The sequence below is a fragment of the Drosophila subobscura genome, chromosome U (genome assembly GCF_008121235.1).
Source record: "Drosophila subobscura isolate 14011-0131.10 chromosome U, UCBerk_Dsub_1.0, whole genome shotgun sequence".
Lineage (NCBI taxonomy): Eukaryota > Metazoa > Arthropoda > Insecta > Diptera > Drosophilidae > Drosophila > Drosophila subobscura.
In genome coordinates this window covers 13300720-13323355 of record NC_048534.1, presented here as the reverse complement: position 1 = coordinate 13323355, position 22636 = coordinate 13300720, and the positions used below count along the sequence as shown (strand labels likewise).

The window sequence follows — 22636 nt, the reverse complement described above, 5'->3', positions numbered from 1 at the left end:
GGAACGTGCTCCCATCTTGATGGATGTGGATGTCCTCCTCCTGGTTCTTGGTATTTTTGTGGTGTTAACTCCTCTTCCCGTCTGCTGCCTGGGCGTCGCTTGTGGTTTGTGTGTGGCGCCAGTGGATGGGCCCGGGCTTTTATAGCCGCCGCCACCGTGACGGAGCTTTCCAGCTCACCCAACTCAATGCACCCCAACGCCCGAAACTTTCGTGTTGAGTTTCAAGCGTCGAGTGTTGAGTTTCCCCCACGCAACGGCGAACGGCGAACGGCAACAATTGTAGCTGCCTAATTGGGTGTATATAGATATATGTACTTGTGCAGCATAGGTAAACAGATGTCGCTGCTCGAGTATATACACGGCTCTTCGGGCATTCGTGTGTGTGTGACCTTAGGCACACAAGGACAGCACTGAAAAGGAGGAGCCTCGACTGAACATCGCAATGGCTGCCCAAAAATTTTCACTGAGCTCGCATAAAATTAAATGAAAATAAAATAATTCTCTCCCTGTCTCTGACCCGTTCGTTCCTCGGTCTAATCCTTTCATGCCTGTGAGTAAGTGATTAAAGCCATTAACGAAATTATCAGGGATTATAAAGATTTGTTCCCAGCCCAGCCCAACCGGAAACGGAACTCCATCGCAGCGGGTGCTCTTGGCTGAAAGACAATGCAATTTACCGTAATCCAGGGGCTTCAATTAATGGAGTGTCGACGTCGCTCGCTCTAAAAAGGGGTTGTAACCCAACCCCATGGGCAGTACCAGAACCTGGAACGGGTCTGCCGAATGGAATGGAGCGGGGCTGTTCTTTATCTATTTCTGAACACTACATACGTTCTTTGTACCGATTCCCATTGCTGACGTCAATAGCCAACACCTTCCATCCCATCCCATTCCATCTATTCCAAGCTCTGTACTTGGCGTCACCAAGGACATCGTTTTTTATGAGCTTTTTTGGCATTCTTTCCTTTTTTGTGTGGGCCTCATATCAAATGCTGCATTTTTCACCATTTGGAATGTCAGACTGTCAAGTTGTGTCGTAAAAAATGAGTGGCATTCGCTCACGATACTGACCCATAGGCGTGAAAGGTCAACAAAATAAAAAAATACTCCAGCTGAAACGGACTAAGTGAAATAATTAATCAAAATTAGGAGAGTGTGACATGAGGAGTTTTTAGATAAACTAAGGAAGCAATACGAAAGTTGATATGAATAGGAATAGTATGCCTGCAATAAGCTGATGGACTTATAGCCAAAGATAGTTCAAGATGCATTTACTTGCCGAAATTGAGATTGTACAAACCAGTGAAAACAATCAGGCCAGTCAATTCCCAGAAGTAGATTGCAATGAGATTGCTACCCATTTTCCAGACGAAAATATGTGAATATATCTGAATGAATCTAATGCAGTGTGCCTGATGTAAATGGGAAAAATTAGAATCAAAAGAAATCAACAAATACTTTAATTTTTGTATTCAGAAGTTAGTCTTTCTAAACTTGGAATGAAGTCCAACTATTCTTGTCCAGAAAAATTCTTATTCGGCCACTTTTGGAGACTAATTCATAGAATTCATGGATACATACTAAAATTAAATTAAAATAATATGTACATGTATGTATGTAAATATATATTCTCTTCCAAAGGTTTAAGCCGTAACTTCTTTGTGCTATCAAAAAGTTTTAAATAAATGTATATACTTATAAAGGCAAACGTACACCTTCTCAATCAATCGTAGCTAAGTATTTCCATCCCTCCAAACATACAAAGCAGGCGTGGCCACTTCATAGTCTGAACATCTCCCGGACAACCAGAGGGGGAAGAAATGATTTCCACCGCCCAATTTTCGGGCAACTTCATGACGCTAAATTAACTGGCAGATATTTCTATTAGCTCTTCGGAATGAATGCCTCGGCAATTTACGCTTAATATATGCATGATGCTGTCCGCCCGATAACACTCGAAGAATGCCATGGCTGGGAGTGGGAGTGGGAGGGGGAGGGTTGGCTGCGGTCCAGGTTGTTGGGACAACGCCGTAGCCCCTGTTGATGCTCGTATCTCTGTATCTATGCATCTCTATCTCTGTGCGCCACGTGGAAAACTTTTGTCTTTTAACTTTGGCATTTTCCTCTAAATGAATTTAATGACTTGGAAATGCTGGCTGAACTTGTGAACTTTCATTCTGGTACTGGTGCAAGAATGTCCGAGTATTTTAATAATATAAAACAAAAAATGTTGTAAGACAGATTTGGTAAAGGAGACTTATTTTGTTGTATTTACTGTTTTTATCACAGTTGAACTACCTTTCTGAGGGTGTTAAAGTAATTATCAGATTTTTAATACAAGTATTAAACTTACATAACATAAAGCAAATGATTAGCATGCCGTCCATGGTGGTCTGACTTTTCTGTCCGATTTGGATGCTACAAACAAAAGGCTTTTTATCAGGAAATACACTCCAATGAAATACTTACTCTTTTCTAAACCTTCAGCTAGTGGAATCAGATGCTTGTCCAAGATATTCACATTCAGTTTGGGATCTTAAGTTGTAGCTAATCTAATATTTATTTAGCTGGAAAATATCAATTATTGCCTGTTGCATAGTCGTACGATATTCCAGATTCTAACATGAGAGAAATCTTTGAAAAAGATACTATCAGATATCAGAGTTACCAGCTGAAACCAATAGTTTCCCTGGGGAAAATAATTTGTATCCAAATCGGCTACGGATATCTTATGTCTATATCTTACCTCTTCTGTGGCATTCCAGACATATGCAAGAGACGAAAGCCTCAGAGACCTGGCCAAAACAATTGCCAGTGAGCTGGCAAGGACTCGGGGAACTCCCCAAGTACCTTTTCACACATGAGCGCCCAGAAGCTGGCTGGCTGGATAGAACGGAATAGAACAGAACAGTCGTTGGTGGATGGGTGAGTGAGGAGGGCTGTTTGGTCTCTCCTCCCCGACGGCTGTTGTTGTAAATCACAAAGTGAAACCGAAACCGTTAACGTGTTGCGGTTACGGTGCTGACTCTGTCGTGTGGCAAAAAGGGACACACAGAAAATCAGAAGAAAAAGAGCCGAGAAGAACTGAGGCAAGTCATTCCATTTGTGCGGCTTTATTAAATGCGCCACAGGGGAGGGCAGGGGAGTCAGAGTTGGGTTAGGCAACGTTTGGGGGGCAATGTCCTGTCTCGGATTTTTTATTGCGATTTTTTCGCAATGTTTTGGGTCTTTGTGTGAGTTTGTCAAACTCCTTACATTTGTTTTCCTGCAAACTGGGGGAAGTGCCGCCCTGCCTCGGCCGACAGCAAACTTTTCTTATTTAATGATTGCTTTTAGAGAGCACAATCGATGGGGGGAAAACCAGAGGCCTGGTTTCGCATTTCAACATGAGAAATGTGAAATTGTTCCAATTCCTTATTTTTTTTTTGCTCCTTCTTCCGCCCTGCTCGCATGGCCCGAGATTTGTCAATTCCTTGACACAATGATGCATAACGTTATCTGAGATTTGCGGACTAAAAAAAAACAACATCACCCACAACGAAATCAGATTTTGAGAATTAATCTTCTTAATGTTCTTGGGTCTCATAGCCTCGAGTACTAAGTAGGATGCTTAGACCTAGAAATCACTTAATGCGATTGCCTCAAGGCGTTGTACTTTCAAAACGGGTCGCTAATTGCTGCACTCTGCTGTGCGCTGTCTGCTGTATGCACCTTGACGACGGGTAACTAGGCGACGAGACCCAATGCACTCTGGACGGGATGGATAATCACATCAGCTTCCGCTCGATTTAACAGCAGCGCAATTTTGACGAGAACTAGACGCCGGCCGCGTCCGTTCATATGGCAACCGATTGTCTGCTCCAGCATGTCCATCTGCAGCTCACACTTTTCGTACACGGGTTTTCGTGCAGCATAAGTGCTGACTGTAGAATGCACTTTCCGACGCACTACAATATCTACTAATGTAATGAAAAACTGTGAACCGCAACGAATGGAGTCTATGAAACCATCCTCTACAGCTCGAGGACTAAACATAGATATAAAAGTAGTTCTAAAGTTATGTACCGTAGCCGACTGTCGCGCTCAACTCGTCTTATTTCGTTTTGCTCAACACTTTTTTGGCCTCGCATTGATTGCCGGAGAATTGCGCAATTTCGCTCACTAAAAGCATTTCAGAATTGTGCACAATGATATTCGTATAAGGGGAAGGAGGCTGGAGTGGTGCTTCTGTGGCCCGCTGCCATGACGCATAAGCTGCGATAAAAACTGTTGTTCGATAAGCATTTTGTTTGCCCTAAGATGGGAGTTGTTATGGAGTCTGTTCCCCCCAGCACAAGTCATGAACTCTTGTACAGGGAGAGAGAGATAGAGAGCTCAATCAGGAAGGAGCGCTTGGGGAAGCCTTATCAAATCAATAACTTTGTAAAGTTCTATGGAAATGCTAACAGGAGTACAAGAATGCTTTATGTTGGAATTGGTGAAATTACAAGGCGCCACAGCCATGTGATGTCAAGGAAGGATTTTATTTTATTTTAATATAATTAATTCAAAACCAAACTTGCAGAGTTTCGAAACGGATGCGCTTGCCCCTTTGTGACTTCCCTCAGAATGTCCCCAAAAGCATGCCCGTCAAAGTAAGCCTCGATTTCCTATTTTTGGACTGTCATTTGAATGCCTGGCTTAGTCTCACCCACTCGCCCTCCACTAACATTCTTTCAAATACGCCCATGCACACACAGTCATAATATTCATTATGAACGGCTTAAGCGATTTCCCCTGGGCCCATGCTAAGCCTCTTCACAGTGATTGCAGCTCCCATCCCGAACCCCAACCGACTCCCAAGACCACCCCCACATGCACACACATGGAGACACTCATGCATATGCACAGATATATTTATTTCCTCCAGTTCTACATATATTTTTTTATGAAAGCCCTTTTGAATGGAATCCGATTTGAGGCAGTGCAAAAAAATTACTTGTCAGCAAATTGGCAGCCCGAAATACAAAACGAAGAGCAGAGCAGAGGAAACCCAATTCTCGGCCTGATTGTTGGCCACATCAATCAGATGGATCCATCCCCTCCGTTTGGGCTGTCATGTTTTACATACAACCGAAAATGAGCGGAAAACATGAAAATAATAATTAACGTTCATAATTCTTGTCTGCCCGGCACGTGAATGCTACGAATGGACATCATTGTTAGAGCTTCTGCCTCCTGCCTCCTGCTCCTCCTTCTTTTTGCTAATGAAAATAATCTGTCATCAAAGCCGAAAAGCCACCCCATGTGCGAACAGGTGTGCTGGTCCCCCCTTCATACCCACTGCCTGTACGTATTTATGACTACAGTGACTCCCAACTATTAACTCAGCATAAATCGTGGGCGTGTGCGAGAAGGGTTGAGACTGGCAGAGGGTCTACGATTGCTGGACGGAAATTGCATTTGTGCGGGTCCAAATCAGATAAGATTCAGCGACGACGTCCTCCGCCAGGATATGACATTAAAAGCGCATCAAAGCCACGACTGATTCCAGCCAGAAGTTACTCATCCAGAGGCTTCAGGGTCGGAAACTGTTGCCGTAATTACATTGGAGGCGGCGGACAAAAAAAAACGAGAAGAAATTCGATACGAGTGTGGCCAGGCCGAAGATTGGATACTCTAAACGATTATCAAAACTCTTAAGAAGTTCTGAAACGAAAATTCAGAGAATACTTCACCGTGTAAATGTTTCCCCGAATCATAAACTTGTCTATAAAAATAGGTAAATGTTAGCAGACTCTTGATCAACGTCACTTAATTCCTCATAAGTTATGTGACATAACCGAAACACCCTAAACTGCCATTTTCCGCCTAGAATAAGAAGCTCGTTCCTGGTCATTTGCGCCCCACTCAGCGCCTGCCGTTCGGACACACTTTCCCCCCTTAAGGCGCAGCCTTGATTTGGCCTTTGTTTGCGCCATTAAATTAAATATCCCTGCAGCCCAGTAGCTCGACCTTTGACTGTATGCTCATCCCATCGTTGGCTCAATGCAAGCAATTTCTGTCATTTCCTTAATAGAAATCTTATCTTTTGTGACGCCCCTCGGCCTGAGCCTAAGCCGGATATCGCACCTTTGACATCTGCCCTCTGCCACCTGACGGAGCGGAGCAGGCTGTGCCCAGTATACATAGAAAACTGACTAGAAAAAGTATTTTAGGAAATCATGAAATAAATTTCAATTTTTTTACACTAGATACGAAGAAATTGGATGAGCGACATGAGCTGCGATTGCGGTTCAACGTTACAGTTCAAGAAGACACCTCAGGCGCCGCTGTACGACTTGCTGGGTCCCTACCCAGATGAGATAATCATGTCCACGCTGGATCGTATTCTATACTACTCAGGGGCTACTAAGGTCATCCGAATGCTGGCCATGTCTGGTTGCGGTAGGTGGTGCCATCTCTAGACCAATTCTTTTAACAATTTATTAACGATTTCCAGACCCAGCAGATGGCACAACCGCCGAGAAGTGCGCACCGACCAGCTGCGGCTCCGTTAAAAGTGCCGTTTGTCCATCTAGCTCGGCCGTTACGTGCTGTTCTCGGCCTCCCAGCTGCAGTAGTCATCGGAGTGCTCCATCAACTCCCTGCACGCCGAAGCCACCTTGCATCAAGATGTCCAGCAAAGAGCCAGCGTGCTGCGATCGCTCCACCTCCTGTTGCCCAAGCCGACGGTCTCCGCGAGTGGACTTTGCCAATCCCGTGGATGAGTGCCAGCCGCGTAGCAAAGGCGGCGAATGTCTGCTCGGTGCGCGCATTAAGGAGTCGCTGTCAGCCTGCCCCTTAACCTGTGAGCGACTGAAGTCGAAGCTCTCGATAGGAGCCAAAGTGTCGCCATCCAACACGCAAAAGTGGCTGTGGACGAGACTTGTCAGCGTAAAGGATGGCTACTTGGTGTACGAGGTATACAAGGATTCCAATGCGGACCTGGACCCCAGATCACAGATCGCCGGCAAGGGATCACCTGTAATAATATTTCTGGTCTTGCCGAATGGCTATATTATGCCGTTTGAGTCCATCTCCACGGACCAGTGAATTATCCAATTTTACGTTAAGACTTTTGGGAAAATATTATTTATTAACCGATTTGTGGGCCATCTTCTAAGCGATCCTTATACGCTTTTTAAGCATAATAAAGACCGTCGTTGAACAGATCAGCATGTAGGCGAGCAGAATGAACACGCACTCAACAGTTGTGCGGTTATTGGGGTCGAAAAATATGTTGCACATTCCCGTGAGGAAGTTGGACAGCAGGAAGTAGATCAAACCATTCATGTTTAGGCTCTCCACATAGGTGGGCAGGGAACTGATAGTTTCTTTGTGACCATCCCCAAATGTCGGACGCGTCTGCACAAAACCAGCTCAAAGAAGTACGCAGAGATGAGGATGATTACCACGGAGACGGCCGAAGTCCAAGTCACATATCCAAAGTTGAACGTGACGCGAGCTATGCCGAAGAGGTAGGCACTGAGGAAGACCACAACCCAGAGAGCAACAGCTACCAGGAGGAGTCGCTTCAGCTTTGAGCACATTTGCTTGTAGTTCAGATGATCCTGGGAAGTGTACCACTTGGAGAAGTAAATGCTGAGTAGGTACAGGGCGACGCAGCCGGGTAAAGAACTCAGGCCTTCCCTATTGGAGCTCAGGAAGCCAATGCGCGGCAGCGTATCCGACATCACATAATCGCATAGACCCAGTTGCAGAACGAGCTCGTGAATAGAGAGAATACCTAAGAGAGTGACGCGGGAAATCATTAGAAATGTAGCATACACATTCTCAAACGAACTTACCTAAAGCCAGTCCCAACAGCTGTGCATCCGAGCTAGCCAAAAGACTGAACAGAGCACCAAATAGTTTGGTCAGTCCGAGGATGAAGAATGCGTTCATGTGCAGCCCATACTCGTGCACATCCTGGACATAGTTGATTTGCGATATTACAATGGTGCGTGCCAGACCCAGTAGCAGCAAAGGAACCACCGCCCTGGGTAACTTCTTCAAATCAGCGAAATTCCTGGCCCGATGCGACACCAAGCCCATTGTGACGACAAAAAAGCCAATGCCCAAGTCCATCAAAGAGGCGCCAAACGTTCGACTCTTGCGGAAACGGAATGGAAATGCCGGAAAGTCCACTGCGAGGATGGCAACACCCGTTCCACAGTTGCAGACGGCCCTGAGCAGGGTAAAGACCAGAGGACGCTTTCCCACCTCATACTTTGTGTTTTGCAATCCAAGCGCTTGCCGTTGACGAAGACACCATGCGAGGCCCACGGTAACCGCTATGGAGTACAAGTGGAGGTAATCATTGCACCCCATGAAGAAAATAAGAGTTGGTATGGCAACAAGCATGTACTCCAGAAGAAATCGGCGCATCGACAGCCTCGGCAGGTGCGCGCAGAGCATGCGAGAAAGCACGAATCCCAGCAGCACTGGAAGCGATGTAATAAGGCTATCCACACTTTCTTTTATTGAATTCCATGACTTTTTATTCGTTACTAATACCTCTTGATCCATGCTTAGGTATTGCTCCATTGTTCCCAACGAACGGCATGTGCCTTGCCCCAAGTATATTTGAATATGTGAAGGGGCGCTGACAGATAGCACTTTGCCGATGTGTTACAGGCATCATAGAAAAAGTGAGAGTCAGAGCCAACGACAGGCGACGATGAGCTGGGCCAGCTCATGATCCTATAAACGTAATAAGATTGATTATAAGGGCAAACTTACAAACAATTATCACATTTACAGAAAATATAAACAAAGTCTGCAGCAACAGTGTGACCGCGGAGTTATTGAATATACCGACAGACCATCGGAAATATACCGAAAATACCTTTTCATTTTCAAAATATACAGATGAAAGTCATATTCTTCGATTAAGATATTCTTTATTCTTATTCTTTAATATTAAAAGCTAGCTAGTTCATTTCATTGTTATTTCAAACCATCACTATTCCTTTGCAATTTGTAACAATTTATGTTTGCAGCAGTTAGCTTCTGAACGTTTGCCCCTTATGCTCGGTCACACTCGTCTTAATTTAAATAATACCGTTTTATTTTTTGGGTCGAGCAAATAATTTAAATAAATGCATTTGGATCACAAAAAGGAACTACAGCTCGTTGTGCTGCGGCATACGATTATCTAGCCTATCTGACATATCTTGCGGAAAGTCCTTGTGGGAGCGCACTTCGCTGGCCGCTTCGGATACTAGGTGCAAAAATTCCTCTACATCAAAGCGATAGTTTGTGAATTTAGCATGTGCGCCGCCTTCTGGATGATGTCCCTCGTCTTGAGGGAAGACCAGCTCCCGCTGCTCCCAGGTGCGATAGCGAACACCCCGCAACCGAGCCAGATCTCTATAGCAATTGGGGTCCTCGCAGTTGTACAGCTCAAAAATGCATGCCCAGTTGGGAAGGAAGAGCAGGTGCGTCAGTCCAGCGCCATGCATTCCAATTAGAATGTCTGTATTTCGAGTGATGGCCAGCTGATCGGTGAAGGAGAGCCTGCAAAGAATTTACAGCTGCCAACAAAATCATAATTTATATATTAAGTTTCTTACCGCTCATAGGAGACGCGCTCGACCAAGTAGTCCTCATTCTTTTCCAGCTCCGACAGTAGTTCCAGCTCGTTCAGCACCTGACGATACTTTGTGCGACGCGAAAGATAAGTGATTCGTAATCTGCGTTGTGGCGGTTTGAACGGAATCTGGAGGCGATGCAAAATGAACTCGGAGAAGGCGCGAAACAAGCCGCTATTCGAGCAGCCTTGGATCTGTAAGAATCACCTCATTAGTAGAGTAATTACCTCCCCGTGGATCAAAGATTATGTTTACTATTGGTGTATTGTAGAACAGCCCAAAGATCATGCGGGGCAGCAGCGGCAGCACGACATTCCGGAAACATACGCGCTTTCCCTCCAAATCACTCAAAGTCCAAACCTCTCGCTGGGAGAAAGCCTTGAACGTATCCCGGAACGGCGAGTCGTATGGATATGTCTCCCATATAAGTATCTGTACATCGGTGTTAAAGGCGGCTGGATGGGACTGGTTGACAAAGAGCGAAGCATACAAGTTGAAGAAGTCGCAGAAATGGTGATACATGTTGTAGGTGGCATCGATTTTCATGATGAAAGTGGGCGTATTCACTACCAGGTCGCACACGTCGCTCTCCAGCACTGGGCTCGGCAAGACTTCAAAGTTGCGCAGCTCGGGACCCCACGACTGCAGGGCAGATCCAATGTGGTCCATTTCTGCCGAGAGACGCGTTCGATTCAAATCACAGTGACCCAGCAGTTGGCCAGGACTGAGCACATCCATGTGGTAGCGAATGCGCTCCTCTCGCTGGGCCACGTCGCGGAGATCAAAGAGCAGATTGCGTCCCCGGCAGAAGCGGAGATATCGGGTGCACTCCAAGGATGAGTCGGTGAGGTATTTGGGCATGCACATCGGAGTGAGCTCCAGCAACTGCTGCTGTATGTAGCCAAAGTCAGCCTGGTAGTAGAAGGTCTGCACCTGAGCCTCTTTGCTGCGCGCCCATCCAGTGTGATCGCCGGCACATTGGGGATTCTGGAAGCGTGCTTCAGCACTGCAATCCCGCTCGTGGCCCCAGCAGGCGGACGAGGTCGATCTGGTCGTGGCATTCGACGGCAATTGGTGTTTCAGTTTGGGAAATGTGTTGAGGTAGCGTATGAGATGATCGGACGGCAGATTCGGCAAAGACAACGTGTGCTTTGCGTCCGGGTTTGTTTGGGCCACGGCCAGAGACAGCAGCCCGTTGAGTATTATCAGGTGCAGCATAACTTTAAGTACTTCGTTGCAGGTTTCGATGTCTAAGCGCAAACTTTCGCGACTCGATTTCACAGCCAGTGCCACATCGAGAGCATCTTGAACTGCATTTCACGGCCAACAATGGCAGCGGCTCGGTTTGATGATCTCACTCGGCACAGCTTCGTCGCGGCTGCGCAGCGTCAATGGATAAGATGATTATGATTAAGTTAATTCAACAGCAGCTGCCGCTGTCCATCATAGTGATGAAGAACACGGCAGAAAACCTGCTTCCACGACCAAAACAACTGTTTATAATTAGAGTTGCCAGATCTAATGAGATAAATGAGCACTTTAGCATTTTCCAAGCTAGTTCTGGCTCTTTTTCAATGGAACTACATTTCTTTCCCTCTAGCACACTATAAATTTTAACTATGTGCAAAACATGCAAGCAAAATCAGACAGCTCTGTCTGTGATAACAGCTATTTTTCTTCTGAATAGCTGATATTTTGAATTGCGCAGACTCTGCACACAGTGGCAATAACTAAGCCATGTATTTGCATTTTAGTTACTAGCGTTGAATGCATATCCGAATAAATGAATGGGTGAGTGCTTTATATTCACATATCTATTTTTTCACTTGGTTTTGTGATTTATTTAAGAACTATTTGCAAATCTGGCTGATACATTTACAAATCATAGCGCTGCCAGATTGGTGGATGAAATCAGCTGATAGGAAGACATTTCATTTGACTTTTTTTTGACTTTGATACATTCTGTTCTGCAGCTGACCAACTGAAGTGAAGAAAAGTTACGATGCGGAATGTGCCGAAATCGTGAGTAGCAACTACATATAGTTACAAAAAACAACTAAAGATGTTCGGATATTCGTGTCTTAGACTCGGTCTCTCCGTCACAACTCCAGGCGGCAGCTTGGGAGCTCCGGACAGTGGCATATCTACAAGTGGACGCCACAACAGTTTGGAGGATATAAATCTGGATCAGTTTCTAAAGACATCCAACTACGAGGACACTGTAAAGCAGCTGGACATTTACTATGGCATCGGTAAGAACTTGAACGGGAAGAGATGATTTATATAACCTTGGAGCTGGCTGTAGGGCAGCCAATTGAGCATCAATTAATACCACCAAACGACGCTATGCTGACGCGTCTATTAATAAGCCTCGCGAAATGCCTTTGCCCCTCCGTTGTAAACAGAATCGTTTGTTTATTTGCATTCGCTATCAGGGAAACGCCAAGACGCTTCCACTGTCACTGACATTTTGCAATTAAGAGATAACTTCGTAATGTAACACTTTCCCTTCACAGTAAAGCGGCAGTTATTGCGCTATCAGAGCCCCATCACTGGCCTGTTCCCGGTGATGAGCACCGATCAGGTGGTGGGCTCGGTGCGCGACAGTGTCTACTGCGCCGCCGCCGTGTGGAGTTTGTACCAGGCCTACAGACGCATCGACGATGACCGCGGCAAGTCCTACGAGCTGGGCCAGAGCACTGTCAAGTGCATGCGCGGCATATTGGAATGCTGGGTGAAGCAGGCCTCGCGGGTGGAGCTCTTCAAGCAGCGCCAGTCCAACACACATGCCCTACACAGCAAGTTCCAGCTGCATACAGGGGAGAAGATCTACCCGGATGAGTTTTATAACCATCTGCAAATCGATTGCGTGAGTCCAACAAATGATTTTCCCTGCAACAAGAACGCTTCAACAATTTCTCTCTCCTCCTTTAGGTGTCTCTCTATTTATTGTTCCTAGTCCAGATGATAACCTCTGGCCTGCAGATCATCTACACCCACGACGAGGTGGCGTTTGTCCAGAATTTGGTTTACTATGTGGAGCGTGCCTATCGCACGCCAGACTTTGGCATGTGGGAGCGAGGCTCCAAGTACAACAATGGCACGCCCGAGATCCATGCCTCATCCATTGGCATGGCCAAGTCCGCCTTGGAGGCCATCAATGGATGCAACTTGTTCGGCGAGAAGGGAGCATCGTGGAGCGTGGTGTATGTAGATATCGATGCTCACAATCGCAACCGCAGTATTTTCGAGACCATGCTGCCCCGTGAGTCCAGCTCAAAGGTTTGTGGAACCAACCATTATCGATTTCTGTTCTCACAAATTTCCTCCTGTTTAGGGCGTGGATGCCTCGCTGCTTCTGACCCTCTCCTTCCCAGCCTTTGCCTCACACGAAGATCGGCTGGTGGAACAGACTAAACTGAATGTGGTCAATCGGCTACGGAGCAAAATGGGCTTTAAACGCTTCACCCGCGACGGATTCCTCAGCAAGAACGAGGACAAAACGCGTCGCTACTATCACTCCGGGGAGCTAAAAGAGTTTGAGGGCCTTGAATGCGAGTGGCCGCTCTTCTTCATAGCCATGATCATCGATGGAGTGTTCAAAAACAACAACGAACAGATCGAAGAGTTCCAAAATGATCTGCGCCGCTGCCTGCGCACTGATGCCAACGGAGATCCCGTGGTGACCATGTACTACGCACCCGATGGGGACGGCTCCTACATGCGTGCCCCCTCGCAGTCGCTGTTCCTTTGGGGCCAGTCCTTCTTCATCATTGCGCAGCTGCTCACCGCTGGCCTTCTGCACATCAATGAACTGGATCCCATTCGTCGCTACTTGCCCAGCTATAATCGTCCCAGGCGAGCGGGTCGATATTCAGCCTTTCAGGTGAGTTGGAACTGGCGAGGCGTGGGGTTATTAACGCTATGAAATATTTATTAAATTAATTGTAAGGAGATTCCATGAATTTCCACCATAAATTATTGTTTTGGAAACGTATTTCATAGCGTGGGGCTACTGGGCTTTCAACTACCCCAATCGGCGGGGACTCTTGCTGCTGCCACTGATGAGTTCTGTGTGTCTGCCGTTTGTATTTGCGTTCGTTCGGGAATCTTTTAGTACACGTTTTAGTTTTTACTCCCTCGGTGCTTCTCCTCAGTGTGGGTTAAGTTCATAATTGGCTCTTTATATTTAATACATAATACTATCTACATTTTGTTCATTCTCTACTACTAAATACCACTGCTACCCCAAAAACTATATACCCAAACAAAATCGTACTCATAATATTGGTTCTGTAATGACAGGGCAAAGCAATCGATGATAAACACAAAGTAAGTAGATGTGTCTGCTTAATACCACTCCAAATTGTAGATAAATTCAAAATTATATTCCACTAAATTACTCCTATGTGTATGAATAAATTATGCTTTTTAGATCAAAGACACTTTACACCACAATTCACTTCGTTTATTTCTTGTGGCTTTTTATGCAAATGTAACAAAATGTACGGCAAGACACTACGATACACGTCTAACGATCAACACACACACACAGCACACACACAAACACACCCACACACATTTATAAATATTAATTTGCCGTAATTACTATTTAAGTTTCTGTACTTGCGTTTTGTATGTATATAGCGAACAAATTCCTTTTTGGTATCTTCTAAATCAAAAGTTTTTCTCTCTTTCCTCTTTTCGGTTTCTTTTCCCTCTCTCTATAAATATGTATTGTTTCAAAACCAAACATAAATACACGCTCTATAGGCTAAACCGGGCACTGTAAGTAATTTATCACCAGACGGTTGGGTTTCTTTACATATTTTTGAAGTTCCTAACTATTGTGTTTAACCCACGATCCATAGAATGATCCAGCTTGATTTATTTTCATTTTGTTCGGAAGATGTTTACATCCACAGTGTAAACATCTTTTTATTAAAACTTAACTCGTGGCCAGCGCTGGAAAATAAAATGCCCAAAATTCACAGCAGCATTGCTTGAGCTACTAATTAACTCTCCTTGTTAAATATCCATTAATTCCTCTACTAAACAATTAACATACTATATGCCTAAAGAGACCACGCATTCCTCTTATACTGGATGACAAGAAGGTAATTTGTGGTCTAGTGTGGGCCCTGCTAGGGGTCACCAATTGGCAATGTTAATTGTGCTGGGATTGATTGAACTGCAGAAGAATAATGCACTTCGTTCTTCTATTTCCATTGTATGAATAAACTGCAATCTAAATTATCATTAAAATTATTTATCTGTTGTACAAAAAGTGCTAGCAGATATCAGATCCATTTCTGTTTTTTTTGGCATGCAAAATCCCATACTTCTCTTGACTTGTACCTTTTGTCTTTCCTCCCACCGATCCCTTCCTTCACTTCCTGAACTCTTCCCTTTTTATGTTTTTTTTTGCATTTTGGCATTTGTCTATGGAAAATTTTCCTGTAAAGTGATTAAAACCCAAGAATTATAATTGGCCTCATGCATCCTAACATTTTAATTCAATCTGATTATCATTTCGTGCGCATTCTAATCCTTTTCCGTATCACTTATAGGGCACTGCCACTGATCTAGTGGTGCAGATTGTCCTGATTGCAGAATCCATGCGGCTGCAGGCCATGATGGCCACCTACGGAATTCAAACACAGACGCCACACGAAGTGAGTCGAGACAATCCCATCTTTGATGTGAAAACTGATTTAATTTAAATATTTTCAGGTGGAACCTGTGCAGATTTGGAGCTCTACGGAGCTCATCAAAGTGTATCAGCATCTGGGTGTCAACAACAAAGTTGGCTTGTCGGGACGCCCCTCACGGCCCGTGGGCTCTCTTGGCACGAGCAAAGTGTATCGCATCTGCGGCATGACAGTGCTCTGCTACCCCTTGATCTTTGAGGTCTCCGACTTCTATCTGTACCGGGATATGGCGTTACTTATCGACGACATCAAGACGGAGCTGCAGTTCGTGGGCAAGTACTGGCGGCTGTCGGGCAGGCCCACCGTGTGTCTGCTGATACGCGAGGAGCACATGCGCGATCCACAGTTCAAGGAGATGCTCGACCTGCTGGCCATGCTCAAGAAAGGCTACTGCGATGGCATGAAAGTACGCATTGGGCGACTTCAGAACCTGATCAGCAGCTCATGCATTGAGCATCTGGACTTTATGAACCAGAGCGATCTGACGGACAACGAGAACGCTTTCTCCCAGATAAACCACGAGTACATTGGCTACCAGTCGCTGACGGATGTGCCCAAAGCGTTGACCTATGTGGAGGAAAAGATTTCCGTGGCGGTAAGAAATTTTCCTTCTCACAAATAGAAACGTCTGAGTAACCATTTGGGTTCTTTCAGCACTTTGACAGCAAGCCCACTCCGGACATCATCCATGCCCTGCGAAACACCGATTCCATTTACTGCCTGTGCCAACTGTGGGGAATTCTGCTCAACCGCGAGGGTCCTAACTTCGAAGTGAATGGTCTAAATGTGAGCACAGCCCTCACCCAACTCTATCATCGCGCTGGTTCACTTCGGTACTGGCGTGCTGTGCGCTACTGCTCCTCCCTGCTCCATCATATTGTGGACTCCATCAGTCCGTTTATCACCACTGTGCTGGTGAATGGCAAGGAACTGACAGTGGGCATCATTGGCCAAAAGGAGACGGTGTTCGACAAGCCCATGACCCCGGCAGAGATTCAGAATGTCATGTACACCAGTGTCCAGCCCTACGATGTCATTCAGGCGGTGCTGCAGCAGGAGGTTGTTCTGTACTGTGGCCGTCTGATAGCCACCAATCCGCCCATGTTCCGTGGCATACTTAAAATCCGCATTGGCTGGGTTCTGGAGGCCATGAGAATCTACTTGCAAATATCCGGACAGCAGAGCATCGACGTGGACAACCTGTCGCCGTTCCAGGTGCGCATCCTTCTGCAGAAAGTACTTACAGTCAGCGAATGGGCTGTGGAAGAAAAGTAAGTGGGGAAACTCTGTTTAGTCCCTCGGGAGATTTATCACAATTATTTGCATTACAGACTTACCACACTACAACGCCGTCAGCTGGAGGGCTGCCTGTGCCGGGTACCCAAACATTTCTATAACAAAATTTGGGAGATTCTTCAGCGCACGCCTCAGGGCATCCTGACGCAGGGCCATCACTTGCCAGCGACGCCCACACTGACCAACATGAGCCGCGGCGAGCTGACCTTCAATTTGCTGGTTGAGGAGACTCTGATTTGCATTGACCGTCCGGAAAGGCGTCAAATAACTGTGGAACTGCTGTGCATCGTGGCAACCATCCTCAATCGGTAAGTGGCAGTCATCACAATTAACTTCATTGCCTCGATTGAGAACTGATCATATATTTTTTTAGCAACCCTGAGCTGCACTTCAAGCAAGCACTCGACTTGGATGGCATTGTGGCCGAGGCCTTTGCCATGTACTGCAAGGACAACAACATACATCATCCCCAGCCTCAGCCACAGCAGGCCAAGCACGAGGATCTAGTTACGTTCTACTCGCTGCCCTACTCAGAGACTACAGGCTACCTGGCACGTGCTGCTGTCAACAAAGTTCTCCAGGGCGGAATATTCTCTACCAACGATGAAGATGTTCAAATCGATGGCGATCGTCTGCACGACGACAACTGCAAGGTGTCCTAAATGGTGTCCTAAGCACAGTTTTGCATATCTCCGTAATACTGACCCACCCACTAGCTCGAATTTTGTGGCTAATTCAAATCTGTTCTCTTATTTAACTCGTCTCTCTCTGTGTCCCTCGCCGTTCGCTTAGTTCTTAATTAAATGTTATGTATATTTTGTTGCAATAATGGAAATTGTTACATGGCCAAGTGTTTGAGTACTAGTTAATAGGTCAATAGCACTGGGGGTGGAAACCCGTGCAAATGTGGCAACTAGGCCCCCAGCCCTGAGCTCGCTTTATGCAAGCCCTATCGATTGGGCCTTATGTCACGCACCCTTGGCTATAAAAGCACTTGGCCGCCTCCACGCTCGGTTGATTTCTCAATAAGTCTTCGCCGTGGAACAATATGCGCGCTCCAGAGTGGATGAGCAGCGAAATGGCGCGTCTGACATTGAAATTGGAACGGTATAAGCCTGTGGGCAGTGGCTACAATCGCATCCAGTCCATACGGCTCTCCAAGAGCGTTACTCAAATGCTGAACAATCCGCTGCCCAGCGTGCTGGCTGCATCCACCGCCCGATCGCCACAGGAGAGCTCCCGCACAACGCCACGTCAGCGCGGCGTACTTAGTCGCAGCGATTCCGAGTGGGAGGAGGTGTATCCTGCCGTCAAGTTGTGTCGCCAGCACAGCACAGAGAGTGCCAGCAGCCTGGACAGTGAGCTCAAGTTCACGCACTACCGGAATTGCTCAACGCGGATTCCCTAAAGGATAATTATTACATTGGTTTTATTTTTGCGATATTTGTGTACTTTTTACTGTGTGCTGCTATAAGAAATAAATTAAATTAGTGTTACGAAATGATAATACGAGCAGTGTTCTTTTTGTAGCAAGAGGTGGCAGAAGCGTAAGCAGAAAGCGTGCAAATGAGCATATTGAATTATTTATTTAATATGCAGCCCTTGCCATTTGCGTACATATTATGTAAATGTATTTAAACTTCAAATTATTTAAATCGGGAGCAGTCGATCCTCAAAATATATTAGGAAATAGAAGAATCAATAAATAAAAGCACTCCCAATTATTACAATAAATTTGGATTCTTTATTTTATTTTTCATAAGTATTTCTTGTATTCGTTAAGCTTATAATGAAAAATTAAACCCTAAAAAAATAGGTACACTTTGTATAGTACTACATACTATATAAGTTTTATGTTGTTCAATTCTTGGTACAAAAATTAGTTCGTTTTTTGTCGGTTTTCGGTTTTCGTCTCTAGTTTGATTTTTTAGATTCACAATTCGAATTCGATTTAATATATATAAAATAGCACATACAGATTTAGTTGGCGTGTTGTTTAGTTTACAATTATGTATAAGAGATTGCCTGTTAGAGAGATATCAATTTCGATTGAAAGCCTACGCGCTCTAGCATATACAATATGTACGTATTTGATATGAATTTGCCTAGTAAATGGTCGCTCAAGCAAATGATATTTTTGCGTTCAATATAAAAATATAGATGTGATGTGATATGCCTATAACTAAAGTCAACGCACTATATATGTAGATAGTATTTGCAACAGATTCATACTAGTACAATTTTACCAACTATAACAAACAGTTCAACATATACATAATATCTTTAATATTCTGTAAAGGGCACACTGAGGCAACGTAGCGATTCGAAGCGATATTTATAATTACAAGTTATTATTGTATTATTGTTTTTTTATCAATATATATGAAACATTCACTGTTGGATGCTTCAATTTTGGTTAATTCTTTACACATACGGTTTCTGTAAAATGCTAAAATTCCCTGAATATGAGTTCTCGTGATTATTATTAGTTTATCCACCTTCATCTTCACTGATGTACATACACATACACACATAGTTTTGTAATAACTTAAATAAATTATTTACTCTCTTTAGAATTCACTAGTATTTTCATTTGTTTAACTAACAAACAGCAACACTTTTCGCTTAAGACATTTTCCTATATGGTTTATAGGTACTTGCACACATTTATGTTTGTATGTTAAAAATAGTTGGGTGTACACTTTAGACCTTTTTTTAGTTTAACACACGGGCAGTACTTGTGACAAAAAATCGAACTATCTGTAGACCGTATAAATGGGGGTGATGTGTACTTTGTGTTTAGATTTTTGTCTATGTCTAGGTTTGTTCATATAAAAAATGTTTAAAAAAGACTATGAAACCTACAGTAACGTACATTACGTAATATATACGTAGACCAGTTTTAGATTACTTAAGCGCTTGGGTTGGGTCTATGTTATTGTTGATGCTGGTGCTGTTGGTGCTGTTGCAGCTGTTCGGACCGCCGCACGCTCATTGAGTCGGTGTCGGCATCATCGTCCACGAACTCCTCCTTGGGACGTGTCCATTTGATGAGCGTCTCGGGCGAACGGTACAGGAAGAGTAATTTGGCAAACAGATCCTCCTCCAAGGCGAACTCTAACGCCTCGCGTACCTTAAAAAGTATTTTAAATTATTATTTGTATTTGTATTATTATGATGAGTTCCTTACCAGGTATATGTCTAGACACAGCTGCAAAACCCTATCCACATAGGGTAGATCCTCGAACATAATCTTTCGATTCTGCCCGCCAATGAACGACTTCATGAAGCGCGAGGCCAATAACACGAATGTGGTGTACAAGCCAATGATGCTGGGGGAAGAACATTTCAAACAATTAAAAACTTCTTTGTGGGCAGAAGATGTCAGTAAACTCACCCGCCAGCAGTGAGGAAACTGAATGTCGATGGGAACTTCTTGTCGTTGAAGGTATACATCACAATGCCAGAGGTGCAGTTGCTGTAGGCGAACTCCTTCAGAGTGGAATTGTAGAAGGTGTCATTGCAGAAGTCTCGTATCTCCCACCACAGTCCGTTTGTCTCCTTGTCTCGATGCATTTTGATGACTAGAGGACGGTACTCCTCGTTCTTGGGACTCAGCACTGTGACCACAGCGGCATCGCCCGAGTTGAGCACTTTGATGAATTTCGGTATCATGGCAGGCAGCACCACAACTTCTTCGGTGCTATAAGTGCCATTGGTGCTGGTGCTATTGGTGCTAGTGTCATTGCCCGTTGTTGGCTCCAAATCGTGGGTTTCGTTTAGCATATTGATGAGAGCTGCACGTCCTTCGAAAGTCTCGTCCAGGGAGATGGCATGCTCATCGCCCACAATTTCTTTTAAACCCTTGGCCGGTGCCTTCCGTGTCAGGGTGTAGGAGAAGCGAGCCTTCAACGTATGATCTTAAAAGAATAGAAGAGACTTATTAATGTATTCACCTCTAGCACGTATTATCGATCTTACTATTTCTTAAATCATTCAGCAAACGCTGCCTATCTGGCGGTGCTATGTTCCAAAGGGATGGCGAGTTCCCGGCCAGCTTGACCGCCGCCACATCCGTTGCGTCGTAGCCAGTGATGAAGGTCAGAGCCTGTTTATCCTTGATATAAGCATTAGTCATTTGCGAGTACATCGTGGGATCGATCTCGAAAATGCTGTCGTAGTTGTTGGTGGTATAAATGGGATCGTAGGGTCCAATGCGAATGGACAGCGACACCTGGAAAGGCACATTGGAGGTACCGACGGCATTGCCCAGGGCAAACAGGCACAACGGACCCCAGATGCAAATGACAATCAGCAGGACAATGGTGCCGCCCATAATCAGCTTCGAGATGGACGCCTTTTTCTGGGCGCGCATGGCTGGGAAGTCGGTCTCCGACTGCCTGGTGCAGCGGATGAGATAAATGTTCGAGAAGATGTCCTCCATTTTGAGCCAGTCGAAGATGGTCATGGTGCTGTCGATGCACACCCAGTCGAGAATGGTGCGCAGCTCATATAGGAACGGTATCTGCATGTACACCTTGAAGGCGATCATGTTGACCATCGAGAAGCCCTTGGTGAAGAAGTTCCCGAGAATGCGCTTGGGGTAGCCCGACTTGATTTGATAGGAGCTCAGCAGCATGTAGAAGCACTTGATCACATAGAAGATGATCGGCGGCGCCAGCGAGTTGAAGGTACGCTCCGTCACTGCCGGCACCACGAAGAACATCCAGATGTGTATGCCAATCACCGAGAAGAAGTGGAAAATGATTTTGTTCACCAGGGCCTTGCGCAGATACAGCGCCCGATCGATGACGATGAGCAGGAACTGGACCAGCAACATGATCAGGAAAGGTATTGGCACTTTATTCTCCGCCAGATATGTCTGCACACCCTCATCGCTTTCCGTTTGCTGTGTCTGGGGATGGAAACAGGAGAAGTTCAGTGAAGTTCGATGCCTAATCCTTTGACTATACTCACTCCAAATGCTGTGAAGCCAAAGAGCAGCACAAAGAAGTTTATGAAATCGCACAGGAACATCAGGGCATACACGTCTGTGGCCAGGCGGGATTTATGCACCAAACTAAAGAAGAACTTGTGCAACGAGGAGGTGTACTTGGTGCGTCTGCAAAGAAATGAAAGGGTTATGGCAAACCTTAAGGCTTCCTTTGGTTATTCTTACTCTAGCTGATTGATGCCCGACTTGCTGTACTCCGGGGAGCCCGGCAAGGAGACTTGGCTGACTTGCAGGCTCAACTTCTGAGCCGCATCATCGTTCAGGTGGCGGGAGTCGGGTTGAGACAGATTGTCGCTGTCATCTCGGTCATCGCTGCTTGAAGGAGAAAATGGTTTCAAAGCGTTCAAAAGCTCCATTAAGTGTGAACTTACTTGGCGTACATGCTGGCGGTGGGTTTCGCAAACTGCTGATCTATGTCCTTGTAGCCCGACTTCCACAGTCCTTGCGACTTGAGCAGGTAGCGGTGCAGGAAGAGCACCAGCAACAGCATCAAGTCATACACTGCATAGTGGGTCTTCATCTCCACGCCAAAGATCTTGGCGGCCGTCAGTGGCTGGTTGGGCAGATTGTGATAATTGGCCCAGATTAGCTTGAACTGGAAGATGCACTTGATCAGCACAATGGCCTGGGTGTAGGCAATCAGCGTGACCCAGAAGGTTTTCGTTGGACGCGGCAGGGACAGAGTGCCCCAGAGAAAGACCATAATGGGCAGCGGCAAAGAGATCAAACTGGCATTGACGACCTGCAAGGGGGAGAGTTGAGTAGTTGAGTGTAAGTTCAGGGTGTAAAATGATAGCCACTCACCTGATTGATGAACACCACTATGTAGCAGATGAGATCCGTGTTGGCAAGCAGCGCATACCACGAGGAGATCAGCACTTCGACGATAATGTGATGATCCCGCTGGGCAAAGTTCTCCTCCTCCAAGTTAAAGTCCCCAGCGCTGCAAGTGCACCAGAAACATTACTACAGAGCTCTTCGTTCAGATATCAGATATCCCT

At 45.4% G+C, this 22636-nt stretch overlaps 6 protein-coding genes across 26 annotated transcripts in view; 3 read left to right on the top strand and 3 right to left on the bottom strand.

Moving 5' to 3' along the window:
* Positions 1-6200: 6200 nt before the first annotated feature.
* On the top strand, positions 6201-7193 carry LOC117901545. 2 transcript variants are annotated; one of them, XM_034812337.1, is made up of 2 exons: positions 6201-6426; positions 6491-7193. In XM_034812337.1, exons 1-2 carry the CDS (start codon positions 6249-6251, stop codon positions 7072-7074), a joined length of 762 nt encoding a protein of 253 aa, XP_034668228.1. In that variant the 5' UTR covers positions 6201-6248; the 3' UTR covers positions 7075-7193. The 2 variants fall into 2 exon arrangements, with proteins under 2 accessions (XP_034668228.1, XP_034668227.1); XM_034812336.1 differs by having other exon boundaries at positions 6482-7193.
* LOC117901544 (uncharacterized protein At4g17910) lies at positions 7096-8765 on the bottom strand. Its single transcript, XM_034812335.1, is given in 3 exon segments — positions 7096-7385; positions 7388-7768; positions 7830-8765. Coding segments are annotated over 3 exon segments (1365 nt in total). The 5' UTR covers positions 8569-8765; the 3' UTR covers positions 7096-7140.
* Positions 8766-9069: 304 nt separating this feature from the next.
* Positions 9070-11108, bottom strand: LOC117901490 (EGF domain-specific O-linked N-acetylglucosamine transferase). Its single transcript, XM_034812258.1, has 3 exons — positions 9870-11108; positions 9597-9808; positions 9070-9540 (listed from the first exon to the last, which is right to left on the bottom strand). The coding sequence occupies exons 1-3, from the start codon at positions 10830-10832 to the stop codon at positions 9147-9149; spliced, it is 1569 nt and encodes a 522-aa protein (XP_034668149.1). The 5' UTR covers positions 10833-11108; the 3' UTR covers positions 9070-9146.
* Positions 11109-11523: 415 nt separating this feature from the next.
* On the top strand, positions 11524-17468 carry LOC117902192 (probable phosphorylase b kinase regulatory subunit beta). 4 transcript variants are annotated; one of them, XM_034813386.1, is made up of 12 exons: positions 11524-11636; positions 11700-11866; positions 12131-12483; positions 12549-12896; positions 12952-13500; positions 13920-13946; positions 14696-14731; positions 15185-15289; positions 15348-15920; positions 15980-16596; positions 16657-16929; positions 16995-17468. In XM_034813386.1, exons 1-12 carry the CDS (start codon positions 11617-11619, stop codon positions 17281-17283), a joined length of 3357 nt encoding a protein of 1118 aa, XP_034669277.1. In that variant the 5' UTR covers positions 11524-11616; the 3' UTR covers positions 17284-17468. The 4 variants fall into 4 exon arrangements, with proteins under 4 accessions (XP_034669277.1, XP_034669279.1, XP_034669278.1 ...); XM_034813388.1 differs by lacking the exons at positions 13920-13946; positions 14696-14731 and adding an exon at positions 14388-14402; XM_034813387.1 differs by lacking the exon at positions 14696-14731.
* A 141-nt stretch (positions 17469-17609) lies between these two features.
* On the top strand, positions 17610-18113 carry LOC117902193. The gene has a single exon (XM_034813390.1). The coding sequence runs from the start codon at positions 17670-17672 to the stop codon at positions 18027-18029; it is 360 nt and encodes a 119-aa protein (XP_034669281.1). The 5' UTR covers positions 17610-17669; the 3' UTR covers positions 18030-18113.
* Positions 18114-18518: 405 nt separating this feature from the next.
* LOC117902191 (piezo-type mechanosensitive ion channel component) overlaps positions 18519-22636 on the bottom strand; it is a 28161-nt gene continuing 24043 nt past the window's right edge. For 8 of the 17 annotated variants that reach the window (XM_034813368.1, XM_034813367.1, XM_034813377.1 and 5 more), the window contains 8 exons: positions 22440-22578; positions 22007-22377; positions 21801-21950; positions 21599-21743; positions 20603-21536; positions 20019-20541; positions 19812-19953; positions 18519-19754 (listed from right to left, as the gene is read on the bottom strand). In XM_034813368.1, coding sequence (XP_034669259.1) covers positions 19557-19754; positions 19812-19953; positions 20019-20541; positions 20603-21536; positions 21599-21743; positions 21801-21950; positions 22007-22377; positions 22440-22578 — 2602 coding nt within the window. In that variant the 3' untranslated portion in view covers positions 18519-19556. The remainder of the gene's footprint in view (positions 19755-19811; positions 19954-20018; positions 20542-20602; positions 21537-21598; positions 21744-21800; positions 21951-22006; positions 22378-22439; positions 22579-22636) is intronic. The other 9 variants (XM_034813371.1, XM_034813378.1, XM_034813380.1 and 6 more) reach the window with 2 other exon arrangements.

Coding starts and splice junctions, on each gene's coding strand:
- LOC117901545 (XM_034812336.1), top strand. CDS start 6,249: ATGAGCGACATGAGCTGCGATTGCGGTTCAACGTTACAGTTCAAGAAG. Junction 6,427..6,481: donor GCTGGCCATGTCTGGTTGCG/GTAGGTGGTGCC, acceptor AACGATTTCCAG/ACCCAGCAGATGGCACAACC.
- LOC117901490 (XM_034812258.1), bottom strand. CDS start 10,832: ATGCTGCACCTGATAATACTCAACGGGCTGCTGTCTCTGGCCGTGGCC. Junction 9,809..9,869: donor TGTTCTACAATACACCAATA/GTAAACATAATC, acceptor TGATTCTTACAG/ATCCAAGGCTGCTCGAATAG. Junction 9,541..9,596: donor GAGCGCGTCTCCTATGAGCG/GTAAGAAACTTA, acceptor AATTCTTTGCAG/GCTCTCCTTCACCGATCAGC.
- LOC117902192 (XM_034813386.1), top strand. CDS start 11,617: ATGCGGAATGTGCCGAAATC. Junction 12,484..12,548: donor ACCATCTGCAAATCGATTGC/GTGAGTCCAACA, acceptor CTCCTCCTTTAG/GTGTCTCTCTATTTATTGTT. Junction 13,947..14,695: donor CAATCGATGATAAACACAAA/GTAAGTAGATGT, acceptor ATATGCCTAAAG/AGACCACGCATTCCTCTTAT.
- LOC117902193 (XM_034813390.1), top strand. CDS start 17,670: ATGCGCGCTCCAGAGTGGATGAGCAGCGAAATGGCGCGTCTGACATTG.